Below are 15,270 nucleotides of genomic sequence, written 5' to 3'. Positions count from 1 at the left end.
CAAGGGAATGGGAGGCTAAAAAAACTGCTCTGTTAAAACTGTGGCAGCCATATGTAGGCAGATGATAGAAAACACTATTATTAAATGATTACAGACTGGTGGTAGATAATTGATTGCATTAGCTTCTGCAACAACCTTGGTCTTTCTATGCCATGTAGAGTTGGTCCTTGTTGTTCCTTTACTGCAACCTCTGGTTTGAAAGAGAAAATCAGAATTTACAGTTGCCTAAGTAATGGGTTGGATTTGTTTGCATGGTATAGTGGGTCAAATTGATTTGTGTTGCAGTGAGTTTTGTTCCTGCTGGACAAAACAGCATTTGGGTGAATCTGGTCTGTAGGTTTCAGAGATAGCTGGTTTGAAGATCTTTATTATTCTTTGGGTTAGAGGGAAATGTCACTCATATTAAGAAGTTACAATTTCTGAACTATCTGAATTGATTCATAGGATGATTTCTAGACCTAAAATCTGGATGATTGAGGTTCAAGTCCAGTCTCAGACACTTAGCAGCTGCCTGTGATTCTGGGTGAGTTCATTTAATCTGTCTGCCTTAGTTTCCTCATATGTAATATAGAGATAATTAGGCAGTTACTTTCTAAGGTATCCTGAGGACATGACATATTTGTAAAGAGTTTTGCAAACTTTAAAGAACTACATAAATGCTAGTTATATATTATTAAACAACTTTTAAAGAATGATTTTAAATTTACAAAAGCTTGTAAATGCTATGACTGAGTAAATAAAAGATAAGGACTTATCCCGTTGGATAGCAGTGAGGACTAAGAGACAAGTAGTAAGCAGAGAAACAGCTTCATATAATGCAAATCTTTCTGAATGAAGCAATGACACAAAACCCTGCAATTCATAGTTGTATTATCAAGCACATGGATTTCTCTCTCAATTTTTCATTGCCAGGTTCCTATAAGTATATTCTCATACTTTCCCAAAGATATTGAGTACACTTGCAGGAGAGTGTGACCTATGTTTACATGCAGGTTCTTATATTTAATGAATTATACAGTTGTTTTAGTATAAAAGAACCTACAATGCTATTTTTTTTACCTAATGTTAAATAAATGGTTATGGTTATGATTTGAAAGTGTCATTATTATGAGTGACTGGCTGTTTGATATAAGAAACTGTGTTACTATATAAGTCACTTGTTACATGGACAGAAAGCAAATCAATGGTGGATTGAAAACTAGATTAGTAAGGAGGGGGAGTAAATTTTCCCCCTAGACTTTGAGAGAGCTTGAGTATAACTCAATGGTTGTATCTTCCTTTGTGTGAGGGCAGGTTGGAGGGAGCAATCAAAGAAAGAGTTGATTCAGATTGTGATAAGCTGTTACCTTAGTGAGTGGTTAGTTCACCTACACTTATGACCATTTCATTTTTATTAACATGTTTTGCCCAATATTACTCAATACATGGAGTTTTGACCTTAAAGGGTCTTCCTTTAGGGAGAAGATATGTAATTAGACAGAGGAAAAGAAAGATGTGTTTTATGCTTCTTCTGCCAACTGAGCTGAAGGCAGGGAATAAAAGTCCTTAGATTGTGAGTGGAAATTGGACATTGTGGAGATGATGATGATGATGCTTGTCCTTTGTCCTCAAAGAAGACCATGAGATCAGGGGAGGTGATAGCATGACAATCTTATGACTTGGTTTTGAGTGTGTGTGGAGGTATTGTGCTAAGTCAACAGCTTCACTTTCTCCCCCAGAGCCATCTGGATCCAGTGGCCAGATATGAAACAGGACACCTGGAGTTGGCCCTGGATGCAAGGCTATCAGGGTTAAATCACTTGCCCAAGATCATACAGCTAAATTTGGGTCAAGTATCTGAGGTCAGATTTAATCTCAGGTCCTCTTGACTCCAGGGCTGGTGTTCTATTGACTGTGCCACCTGTTGCCTGAGAAGATACCAATAAAAGCTAAGAGCAGCCAATCATGGATAAACTGGGACTAGGTAGAGGAACAGGCAATAGATTGTGCCAAAGCAGCAGTCACATAGTGAGGCACAGTCCATTTGCTTTTTTCCTCTCCATTTTTCCCTGGAGTGTTGCCTGGGGAAATCGTCCAATCATGTTTCTTCATTTTTTTTCTGCTTTTTGGAGAGAAAGGATGGATTGTGTGTGTGTGTGTGGGGGGGGGCATGTAGAGAGGAAGAAAAGAAAAACTTCAACTACTATCTGCAATTCATATTGTAGCTTGCTATTCTTTGTTTTAATATGTATTTTTTAAAATGCTATTTGATACTGATATTAAATTTGCAACTATGCCTAAAAGGCTATAAAGCTGTGCATGCCCTTTGATCCAGCAGTACCACTCCTGGGTCTATATCCCCCAAAAATTATAAAGAAGAGAAAAAGACCATACAGTTATTTATAGAAGTTCTTTTTTTTGTGGTAGCTAAGAATTGAAAATTGAGGGGATGCCCATCAATTAGGGAATGACTGATTGGTTGTGGTATGAATTAACTATCATTGTTGTTGTTGTTGCTGTTTGTCCTTCATTTTCAAAGAAGATCATGTGATGCCATGACAAGCAAATGGATTAGATTTGAGTGAGGGGGTGCTTTGCTAAGTCACCAATTTCACTTTCTCCTCCAGAGCTATCTGGGTTCACTGGCAAGGTATGAATCAGGACAACTGGAGATGGCCTTGGATGTGGGGCAATCAAAGTGAAGTTAATTGCCCAAGGTCACACAATTAGAAAGTGACAGGTGTCTGAGGTCAGACTTGAACTCTGGTCCTTCTCACTTCAGGGTTAGTGCTTTAATCACTGCACCACTTAGCTATTCCAATTGTTCTATAAGAAATGATGAATTAGATGGATTTCAGAAAAACCTGGAAAAACATATAAATTAATGCTGTGCAGTGAGAAGAACCAGGAGAACATTGTATATAGTAACAGCAACTATGATATGCTTTTTTCAGCAATGTGATCAAAGACAATTCTAAAAGACTTGTGATGGAAAATACCATCCAAATCCAGAGGAAAAAATAATGAAGTTTGAATGCATATCAAAACACAATATTTTCACTTTTAATGAAAGCATGTGGGCATTCATAATGATTTTGTTTGAATCTATAAATACTTGGTTCAAGATTAAGACAGTAGTAATATATAAAAAATAAAATTAGATTTTACCCAGTTCAGACTAAGGTGAGGGTAAGGCAATTATAGAGTTTAGGTATTTTGTGCAACTTCTGAGCATAACTATGCCTTTGAACATGGGGAGAAACTTTACAAGGAAATAAACCTGTAACCAGAAACTTGGGCAAGCCACTTAACCCCATTTGCCTTGCAAAAAAAACAAAACAAAAAAAACACCCAAAAAACCTAAAAAAAAAAAAAAAAAAGAAATGCACTTATCATTGGCTAGCATCAGATGATTTTCCACATTCACACTATACTCACTTTATAATTATAATTATAATTATAATTATAATTATAATTATAATTATAATATGACCCTGGATGGACAATAACAATACAAAAATGGAAGATGGTAAATAAAAGGGGATCAGAATAGCAATGTGTATTAAGGCAATGTAAAGAAATCTCAAAATCATGGCAGGGTAGAAATATAGAGGATACTATCATTGAATTAAATTAAAAACTATGTAGATAGAGAGAATAGAAAATAGATTTCAGGAAATAGAACACACATTGTCATGAAGTCACAGAATTGAAGTGTTGGAGGCTTTAATTAGTATATTCAATATATTTGCTAGAGCTCTTTTTCTCTTCAAAACAAAGTAGCTAATATATTTTTAACTTGACCTAATCATAACTTCAACCTTCGAAAGATAAGTTACGAATAAACAAGAGGAACTTTTGTTTCAAATTATTTTAAGGGCTATAAAAATTATCTCATTTGATCCTTACAACAACTCTGGGAGGTAGGTGCTATTTTTATTATGTTGTTACTGCTTGTCCTTCATTCTCTAAGAGGGCCATAGAAATGAAGAAGGAGATGTCATGATTTGCAAGTGAATTGGATTTAAGTGAAACAGGGCTATATGCAAAGTCACCCAGCCTCCCTCTCTCCTCCAGTGGCAAGACATAGATCAGGACAGCTGGAGATGACCCAGATTTAGTGGGGGAGCTTGACTTTTTTTAAGCTAAAGTCTTTCCCAGATCTCAATTTGTCTCAGGCAACACCCATTCAGTGATTAAGGTTAGGGAAGAGATGAGGCAAAAAATGGCTTCTTTTATCTAGTCAAAAAAAAAAAAAACAATCTAGGAGATGAAGATCCTCAGGGTTTCTGGTCAAAACAGAAATAGTTGCTATTTACACTCACTCTGAGACATCAGAATCCAAACAATGATCAAGTGAGGCTTAGTCTGGGACCTATTGTTGACTAGTCAATGAGAGACAGAATGATTTAGGTTTAAGGCATGGTCCATAAAAAAGAACTCTAGCCCCCAAACCACAAGATAGCTTTCTAGCTTTCTTGGGCAGAACACTCACGGTTAAGGGTATGGGGTAACTGAGGCAGACAGAGATTATGTGGCATGCTTAAGGTCACACAGCGAATGAGGCTGTATTTAAACTCATTTCTTCCTCTCTAGCACTCTCCACTCTGCCACCTTGCTTTGAGCAAGAATTACCCTTTGGAGTGGAAATGATGGGAGAGAGAAGAGGAGAAATGATTATTACAACTGAGAATCTGTGATAGAGGAGAGAAAATCTGAGAGTAATTTGACATACATTACATATTTTGGAAGAGTATATTTTGGAGAAAAGATAGATAGGACCTTCATGGTCTGAAATTCTAACAGGGAAGTCATTCCAGGTATAATGAGAAGCTTTCAGTAATGGAATTCTGAAGAAATAAAGCAATAATTCTGATGGGAAAGAAAAGGCAGGATTGTTTAAAGAAAGCAATGTGGATTTTCAGAGAACTCACCAATTAACTTAGATTTTTAAAACACATATTAAGAAAATGATATTTAAATTAGACTGTGAAAGTTGTGTACAGAACTGTGGAATGGTCCTATTGATGTAGGGAAATGATGTAGAGAATTATGAATGTAGCAGAAACATGATCTTAGATGCTGTTAAATTTTTGTTAAATGGGTGGAAGTTCCCTGATGCCCCTGTTGATTGTATCCTGCCTATCCCATCCCCATTTTCCCTTTTTGCACTTAACCTTGCCCTGGATGTTGATGCAGCAGTAAATGACATATTGAACTTGGAGATCGAGCACCTTGAGACAGGAAGGACTAGTATGTGGCTTGCCATTGGGGTTTACCTGACTCCAAGGTGTAGGACCACTCTCCATGCACTACCCTCTGTCCAGACTATTCTAGAAAGGTACTTAATAGGAAGTGTTGCCCAGTCGACCCTCTTGCTTCTTCTAGCCTCCCATTCAGAAAGATGGGGCTTTCTCTGGCTCTTCCTTAATCCATGTGTCCATGGGCCCTCACCATGTGGCCTGACCCTGAACTGTCTGACCCTCTCTCTCTCAGTCTTTCTTTCTCTCTTTCTCTCAGTTCACCTGGCCTGTCCTCAAAGTGTATATTGCTTTTCTTACTAATATTGGCCTTTGTAACAATATTTTGCCATGGGGCAGCTAGGTGGTGTAGTGGCTAGAGCACTGGCCCTGGAGTTAGGAGGACCTGAGTTCAAATCCAGCCTCAGACATGTAATAATTGCCTAGCTGTGTGACCTGGGGTAAGTCACTTAATTCCATTGCCTTAAATAAAGAAAAAATTTAAAAAAAAGAAAAAAATATTTTGCCATTTTAAAATCCTGAGCAGTTTTAACTTCCCAGAGAGCTGCAAATTCTTTTGCTTTTTCAGTGGCCTTAAACCATCTATCTTCAATCTCTAAATCTTTAATTAATCGGTAACACTATAAGAATAGTTTCAGGGATGCTTAAGTTTAGAGTGAACTGAGACTGATGAAAAAAGCTAAAAGAGGATTTTTAAAGTGAAAAAAATTATACTTCAATTTGCACTCAGAGTCCATCAGTTCTCTTTTAGGAAATGGTTGGAATTTTTCATCATGAGTCCTTTGGAACTGACTTGGTCATTGTATTGATCTTTCAGTTGTTCATTGTTAGAAAATTGCAGTTACTGTATATACTATGATTTCCTGGTTTTGCTCACTTCACTCTGAATCAGTTCACATAGGTCTTCCCAGATAAAAAAGATATTTTTTAAAAGCTCTATTGTAGGGGCAGCTAGGTAGCATAGTGCATAAAGCATCGGCCTTGGAGTCAGGAGTACCTGGGTTCAGATCCGATCTCAGACACTTAATAATTGCCTAGTTGTGTGGCCTTGGGCAAGCCACTTAACCCAATTTGTCTTGCAAAAACCTAAAACAAAAAAACAAAACAAAAGCTCTATTGTATACCCCTGCCAAATTATATAGGAGGAAAGAAAAGGATGCCATTTGCCCCTTTTGTAGTTTTGGTTTCTCTGATAAGGAAAATTATCTTTGGACTAGAAATGACAGAACAAATTGGTTTAATAAGATGATACCCACTCCCTCCTACTATAGAGACAGAGTAGGAGCACACTCAGTTGTCACTGTTGAGTTCAAGTCATCAAGGTCAGATGGACTATGTTCTTGAGTCCTTGAAAGAGCTGGCAACTGGACTTAGTGAGTCAGTCACTGTTGATGATCTTTGGAAGATTGTAGAGAATGGAAGGCATTAAGGGGATTGAAGGAGAGCAAATAAATGTTTTGATTTCAAAAGAAGAAAATGGATAAAGTCTTCAAACTAAAGATCAGTGGTAGATTTAGATCAGTGAGGTAGAATTAGATTCTTGACAACTACTAAGAATGTTTCATGAAAGAAAAGGTTGGTAGGAAGAAATATTGGTCTCAAAGCATAAAATGAACTACTTAGATATATACTCAGACAAAGAAATAGCCAACCACCGATGTAACACATTAGCTTACAGAGTGTGTGTTCACACTTTCTACTTTATAGAATGACTTACTCACTTCAACCTGTCCTCACATTAACAGGTCTAGGTTCCCAGAGAAAGCACCACTACATGCTTACACTCAAATTCACTTAGGGTAGTAGAGATTATGCTAATAAAGGGAATTGCTCTCTCCCTATTCACTGCTCCAGCCCTTGAGTTCCCACTAATGCATTCTACATTCCCACATTAAGAATAGGTTACACCAGATTAACTCCATTTTCTTTTTTGGTAGGGTAACTATCATGGGGAAATGGTATACATCTAGTCTACTTGGATTTCAGACAAACATTTAACAAAGCCTCTTGTGTCATGGAAACATAGAAATGTGGACTAGACTTTAGTACTTTGAACTATAGTACAATCAGAACTAGATAAATGGTCAGATCCAGAGAGTAGCCATTAATTGTTCAATGTTAACTTGGTAGGGGGGTCTCCAATGGAATATTTCAGTATCTGTACTAAGAAGGAAGGATCTCCTTTGCGTAAAGAATTGTACTAAATGCTATAGAATATTATCTCTACTGATCCTCATAATAACCATGAGAGGTGGCTGCCATTATGATGGCACACACTTTACAATTAAGGATACTGAAGCAGAGCATAAATGACCTGCCTAAGGTCACACAGCTAGTAAATGCCTGATGCTAGATTTGAAATCAAATCTATCTGACTCAAGGTCCAGGTTTTGTGCTATTTAATAATTTTCATCATTTATTTATTTATTAAAATAAAGACATAGATGGTACATTTATCAAATTTGCAGAAGAAATAAAACAGGGATGTTACATACTAAATGACTATCAATTTTCAAAAAGATAGCAAATTAGTATATTGGATTGCATTAATAACATAACATTTAATAGAAAAAGTGTATAATTTGACATTTGGGTTCAAATAGTCAACTTCACAGGGGCAAGATGGGAAGGTGTATCTAGGCAGACAATTGATAAGATCTGGGGCTTTCAGTTGATCGCAAGCTCCCTTATTAGCCAAGAGTGTGATATGATAGCCAAAGAAACTGATATAATCAATGAAATATAATGTAATGTAATTAAGAGAGGACTAATCCTGGAGTGGAGAGCTGATAGTCCCACTGTACATTCCTTGGTTTATCTGAAGCATAGTATTCAGTTCTGGGTACCATATTTTGGGTAGCTAGGTGGTGCTGTAATGAATAGAGTACAAGGCCTGGAGTCTGGACAACTCATCTTTCCTCTTTTCAACTCTGACCTCAGACACTTACTAGCTGTATAACCCTGGATAAATTATTTAACCCTGTTCGCCACAGTTTCTTCATCTGTAAAGTGAGCTGAAGAAGGATATAGCAAATCACTCCAGTATTTCGGCTAAGAAAATTTCAAATAGGGTCATGAAGAGTCAGATAGGATTGAAAAGCAATAAACCACCACCAACAACACCATGTTTTAGAAAGTACGTTTTTGACCTGGAGAGAAGAGAAGAACCAGGAAAGGTACTGGAGATCACCCCATATGAGGATAGAGCAAAAGAAATGGGATAGTCTAAGGGGGGAATATGATATCTGTTGTCAATTATATTAAAGGCTAGCACAGAAGAAAATTCACCTTGATAAACTCTAGTTTCTTCAGTGGAGATTTCCCCCAGAGAGTTTGAAGGCCTCTTTGGTACCATTTACCTCTCACCTATAGAAGAGGCAAAGTAGGAGGAAGAATGAGGTAGGTAGAGAAAAATTGAATCTAGGGTAAAGGCAACTAGTTGTTGGCCTGAGACTGATTTGGGAAATGGGTAGCAGTCAATTGTAGTGAGGGACCAGTGGAGGACTATCAAACTATAGGAATGGGGTTCTGCTGTGCAAAATAAGCATGTACCCTTTCCATGTTAATACCCTTATTGTATTTCCTTCATTTTCTTAATCTAGTTATGGCTCTGCTTGTCAGAATGACCCCCAAGAGAAAAATTAGGGAAACGTAAAAATTGCATATATATAGACTCAATTTAAGGAAAAACCAAACAAATAGAGCTACCCTAAAACTTACAAGGCCATAGGATCATCGATCATAGATTTAGAGGTATAAGGGAGTTTAGAGGTCATTGATGCTAATCCCCTTGTTTTCAGATGAGACTAAGGTTAGGCAACTTGCTCAGGGTCACTAGGCTAGTAAGTATCCAAGCATTTTCTTTTTCATTTGAAGTCTTCAGTCTCAGGCAAAGTATAGGAGGAATTCTTGTTCACCTTGGAGTTGGCTTTTTTCTTTTTAGGATTTTTTGCAAGGCAGATGGGGTTAAGTGGCTTGCCCAAGGCCACACAGCTAGGTAATTATTAAGTGTCTGAGACTGGATTTGAACCCAGGTACTCCTGACTCCAGGGCTGGTACTTTATTTACTACGCCACCTAGCCACCCCCGGAGTTGGCTTTTAAGATCTTTTCTATCTCTGAAATTCTGTGATTCTTTTCTTGGGAGGGACACTGATTCCTACACACTGGAGAATTCAGAGATGAGATTTTTGTCCAAGGTAAGGGAAAGGAGCAGAAGTTGACTCCTTCAGCAATGATGGTGAACAGGGGGCAGGGCACATGGCTGTTGAATTCCCAATTACTTCCCTAAAGAGAAACAGTTCAGTTAGAATAGCTGGAATACCAGGCTAAAGACTGTTTTTTTCCCCCCTCCCTGACATGGAGCAGAAAGTGCCTAGCTGAGGGACCGTTGTTCTCTTCTGAAGACTCTTCCAGAAATAGTAAACGCCCTGTTCCTAATTTCCTATGAGCTAAGACTTGGAACAGACATTTCTGACAGGATTGGTGCAAAAAGATCTTTCCACACACACACGCACACATGTACATAGGCTGACACATTAATATGCATTAACTCATACTCTCTCTCTCCTCCCTTTCTTTTTTCATTTTCTTTCTCTTTTTTATCTCTATCCATTGATTTATTTCTTCTTTTCCTTCTTCCTTCCCTCTCTCCCTCCTTCCCTCCTCTCCTCTCTCCCTCCCTCCCTCCCTCCCTCCCTCCCTCCCTCCCTTCCTTCCTTCCTTCCTTCCTTCCTTCCTTCCTTCCTTCCTTCCTTCCTTCCTCTTTGTCTCTTTCTCTTTATCTGTTTTATTCCCTTCTCCTCTCTGTGCCCCTCCCACTCCCTCTCTTTCTCTCCCTCCTTCTATCTTCCCTTTCCCTCAACACTCTCCTGCCTCACTGATGGGTTCAAGTCAACCAGTTCAATGATGCTGCACAGAAGTCACTCAGGTGATTCTGACAGCCACCTGAAACCCATCATTTTAATTCTGAGCATTTCTACCTTTTGTAATAATTTAAGGTGTCTTAGTACTGATTTATAGTCCATCTTTTATTACAGCTATTCCCCACAATTATTCTAAACCTCTTTGCTTGACTTGGGGTCTTCTTTTGCATCAGACTCCCATCCCCCTTACTCCTTTAGAGAATGTTATACCAGGCAGATTTTTGCTGTAGAACAGTGACTTAACTTTCCCATTTCATGACCCATCCAGGAGCTTGTATTAGGATTCTTATGCTTCACAAAAGCCTTTTCATGAAAAACTCTACTCCTCCCTCCAATCCAGACTCATCTTATAGGTGAGGGTCTGTCTTGGCATGGAAAGAGTTCTTCACAGTGAGAATAACAGAAACTGAGGCTAAAGGCTGGAAAAGCAAAAGGAAGACTGTCTCATTCTAGCTGCATCAGCAAATTTTTGGGGGTAACATCAAATGGCTGTTAGGAAACTCTGGTCTTTGATCTCTTTTGGAGATCTCCCATACTGTCCCTCAGTAGTTTGGGAAACTGTCAGCAGAAGGGAAAGTCAGAGGATCTAGAGAATAATCTAATATCTCAGAGGTCATCTAGTCTAACCCAGTCCCTTTTACAGAAAAGTAAACTGAGGCCCAGGGAAGTTAAATGACTTGCTAAAGGCCAACCAAGTGATAAGTGAGATGATTGAGATACTCAAAAAAGGCTTGATCATTGTCATTATTCTGCTAAGGAATACCTACTCCAGGAGATTAATGATATCCATTAGCAAGATCTACCTCCTGGGTCCTACTCCATCCCTAGATATTCATTTAAGACCACAGAGAATGCTTATAGTATTGACAGATCTAGGAGATATAAAAGACAGAAAAGAATCATTCTGCAGAGAATGAAAATGAACTTACATTGCGGTGTGATTTAGATTAGACATCAGAAAATTTTCTAACTTGAAGGACTACAAAAGACAAAACACAGGAGAACAAGTGAAGGCTTTGTCTTTCCTCTTTTAAGGAAAGTCAAGGAGAGCCACCTTTTTCTGTGTTGATCTGAAGGTGATTCTCCTGGGTTTGTAGAGAGGCAGATGATTTTGAGACATCTTTCCCTACCCTTGCCAAAGAGGCTCCAAATCTACTTACATGCCACCTGGACTTCTGTTTGCCGTTGCAGCAGGGCACCCATCCGGTTGCGAACAATGCATCTGTAGAACCCAGCATGGGTACGGTCCAGGCTGGTGATCATGTACCTTCAGGACAAAAGACAAGGATAGAATCAGATGGCTTTAGTGATACTGCCAAAAAAACTGAGGTCCACTGATGAAGGACCATGATGGTAGGATATCAACTTAATAAATACAAACTCTATTAAGTGACTGTTATATTCAAGGCACTTCAATAGCATCAGGAGGGCATTTTGCTTTTTTTCTGTCCATTATATGGGGTCTGGCTCCTCCTGGTTAAGGAACTTGAGCTGGGAGAGAAGAGACTCACCAATCTCCCAAAGAGATAGCCAGGTGGCAATCTGAACTTTTGAGTGAGGAAGATCTGAGTTCAAATCCATACACGAGTAAGTCACTTTCACAGTTCCATTACCCCACCAAAAAACAAAAACAAAAACAAAACTCTACAAAAACAAAAAATAGAAAAAAATAATATCTACCTCACAGGATTGTTGTGAGGGTCAAATGAGATAAGCTCTATAAAGTACTTAAAATAATTTAAGGAGTAGGTACACATTAAATGTTCATCTTCTCCATCCTTCCTTCCCCAAAGGACAAGTAAGCATTTGTCCAGTAGCCTGTGGAAGGATCTATGCTGTGCAAGGTAGGTGCTGTCCCACATTGCCTATCATTTTTCCAGCAGAGAAATGAGTGGATGCCTTTCAGCCGCCAGACAGAGAAGCACTCAGTAAATATTAATTGATGATGTGAGGTGACAAGAAGAGAAGCATTTGAATATTTCTCAAAATGCTTTGCATACTTAGAACTTGGGCAAATCTATGGTGGTTTTGTGTGACAGCAGAGAAGATCTTTTCAATAATATTTGCTGACTTTCTCCCCTGTGACTAGCTTCCGATCAGGAAAGATCCCCAGGAGACAGCCCCTGAGAAAGCTTGTGTCACTGAGGGTGTAGCAGAGATTCCCTTAAGACCACCAGAAGAGGAAGAACTAGCATGTAATAGGCTGTCTCTGCTAAGATGGGCTGTTAACTATCATCCTAAGCAAGGCTGGATAAATCCTAATAGAGTCCAAACCCCTCATTTTACAGATGAGGAAACTGAGGCTTAGAGAGGGAAAAAAACCTGGTCAAGGTCACTCAGGGAATTTTAATTTGGACTTGAATCATCTCTCTTGACTCTTAACCCTTTTCACTCCTCTCTAAGAGGAGATCTCTGCTTTACCCTGCCTGTTTCTGAGATTCCGTGTGAATGTTAAGGGTGCTCTAGTCCAGGTAGGAGAACACAGAACTATTTGGCTGCCAGAACACTTTATCATTGCCTTCTGTTCCAGTCCTTATCTCTCCTCAGCTCTCATGCACAGCAGTGATGATTAGAAGATAGGCAAGGTGACTGGGTTTATTTAAAATTTCCTCTTTTCTCCTTTGACCAGGCAGTTCTATCCTGAGTCCTTTCATGCTGTCCCTTCCCTAGCAGCTTTCCCTAGGAATGAACTTGCCAAGAGATGTACAGTGTCTTGGAGATGAGGTGCCATGGTGATTGTTTTTTGGGAAAAGGCTTGGTGCCACTAACAGGATGTGGAAAGAGGGTGTGGGTGGAAGTACTCTAATTCTTGAAACCAAGTCACGTTTGAAAAAGTGACAGGAACTTAGGCGATCTGTGTTGATGCTGTTGATATATGACCCTAAAGAAATTTTAATAGAAGCATATTTGCTAGGAGAAATCAACCTTTATATTGCTGATAGCATGTAAACTCCAAACCCCTTACCAGGAACCAGAAACTATGGTAATACTTGGTTTCTGTGACCTTGCTTCCTTACCTTTCTTCACTCACCCTTAACTGGAAATGGGTAGTGTGGAGAAATGACATTTTGGCCTTCCCAGCTCCAGGATGTTGAGGAGTTAAGTAGGTTAAGATGACCTGGAAGAGCCATCCTTTCTCTCTATTTCTCTTCTACTTAGTATCATAGATTTAGAGCTGAAAGGTATTTTAAAGGCAATCTAGTCCAAAGTCTTCATTTTAGAGACAGGAAAATTTGAGTCTAGAAAGGTTAAGTAGATTTGCCTAAGGCCACACAGATTTTAAGTGGCAGCGATAAGGTATGAATCTCCGGACTCCAAATCCATCAGCCCTCTTGCCAGTGGGTCACACATTCTCTCAACCATCCTTCTTGTCAGGCTTGCTCTTCTAGTCTCTCTTACTCTGAGCCCATTTCTCTTTCCTACATGTTCCCTCTGCTTCTGAGGTCTATTTCTGGCCTGGTAGACAAGATTATTTAAAGTAACAGCTTCCACCCACTATCTTCCTTACTAAAGCAAATTCTCTGGATTCAACCCAAAGCGCAATCCTCCCCTACCCCAGCTTCCAGAGGGTAGTGAAGAAACATTTGGTCAACATGGCAGTTTGCAAATATAAATTACCACATGCATGCCAAATAATAAAACTAATAATCCTGATTATACTCAGATTGTTCCCTGCTAGGTCAAAGGGGGCACACTTAGCCCAGAACCTTGCTAGATCTGATTTCAAGAATGGAATTTCACTTCTGGCAAAGAGCCCCAGGGCTATGGGAGGAAACCATTCTAGCTAGGTGGTACAATAGATGGAGTATCAGATTCAAAATCATTTCAAATATGGTCTTAAACATTTAGGTAGCTTTGTGTACTTGGGCAAGTCACTTAACCTGTTACCTCAATTTCCTCCTTTGTAAAATGGAGAGAATAATAGCATCTTTTACCTCCCAGGGTTTTCATGAGGATCAAAACAGATGGTAATTTTTAAAAAAGGGGGGGGCTGGCATATTTATTCAGTTGTTTTTCAGTTATGTCCAACTCTGAATGACACCATGTGGGGTTTTCTTGTCAAAGATACTGGAATTGTTTGCCATTTCCTTCTCCAACTCATTTTATAGAAGAGGAAACTGAGGCTCGGAATTCTTCATCTTTAAAATGATGGGGTTAGTTTTTGAAGTTCCTTCATGTTCTGGATCTAAGATATCTATTTTGGATCATTATTGCTATTTCATATACTCAGAGTTCAGCTTCCTTTTGGTGAACTTCTTATTTATAATGTTGTAATCATTAGGTATATTGCTTTTGTGTTCTGCTTATTTCACTCTGAATCAGTTCACAAATTTTCTTCCCCACATGTATAATTTATTAATATTCTATAAAAATAATATTCTATAAAATTAATATACTGCTGTTCATTCAGTCATCTTTGATTGGTGTGTATCCAACTTTGTTTCCCAATCAAAAAAACAGTTATTAGTCAAATATCATGTTCCAAGAATGGAGTTATGCATCACAATGAATATTTTTTATGTATATAATATATGTGCACTTATGTTTACACACCCATGTATGCAGATACATGTGTGTGTAAAGGAGCACACACAGAATGAATATATGCTTTGTTGATGATTTTGATTATCTGGGCTTACAAATCCAGTAATTAGATTGGTAGGTTAATAGGTAAGAACAGTTTTAGTCTTATAAAAGAAAATAACCAAACAACTGAATTCCAAACTGATAACTAGTTTGACAATTCACAGCTCTACCAATAGTATATTAGTGTGCTTGTATTTTACTAATCCTACCAATATTGACTGTTTCCATTTAAAATATAAAGATATGAATATGCATGTGCATATATATTTCTGCTGCTTTATCTTAAAGAACTTCACTGAAGTGAGTGATCTATAATCCATCCATATTCTTATAATCCTCACTGTTTAACGAATTCTTCTTGACATATAGCCTAAAAAATATCTTGTTGTTACATCCTACTCTGTAATTCTACTTGGAGTTTTTTTGGTAAAGATATTGGAATGGCTTGCCAATTCCTTCTCCAGCTCATTTTACAGATTGAGGCAAACAGGGTGAAAATGACTTGCCTAGGGTTCACAC

The 15,270-nt window shown here is 38.5% G+C and overlaps 1 protein-coding gene across 2 annotated transcripts in view; it reads right to left on the bottom strand.

Moving 5' to 3' along the window:
* Positions 1-15,270, bottom strand: part of SDK2 (sidekick cell adhesion molecule 2) — a 442,394-nt gene that overhangs the window by 191,373 nt on the left and 235,751 nt on the right. For both annotated transcript variants that reach the window (XM_074224650.1, XM_074224651.1), the window contains exon 3: positions 11,325-11,431. In XM_074224650.1, the coding sequence (XP_074080751.1) occupies positions 11,325-11,431 (107 nt within the window). The remainder of the gene's footprint in view (positions 1-11,324; positions 11,432-15,270) is intronic.

Source organism: Macrotis lagotis, chromosome 2 (genome assembly GCF_037893015.1).
Source record: "Macrotis lagotis isolate mMagLag1 chromosome 2, bilby.v1.9.chrom.fasta, whole genome shotgun sequence".
NCBI classification, from domain to species: Eukaryota; Metazoa; Chordata; class Mammalia; order Peramelemorphia; family Peramelidae; genus Macrotis; species Macrotis lagotis.
The sequence above is the reverse complement of the archived record's forward strand: the minus strand, read 5'-3'. Positions and strand labels throughout refer to the sequence as shown.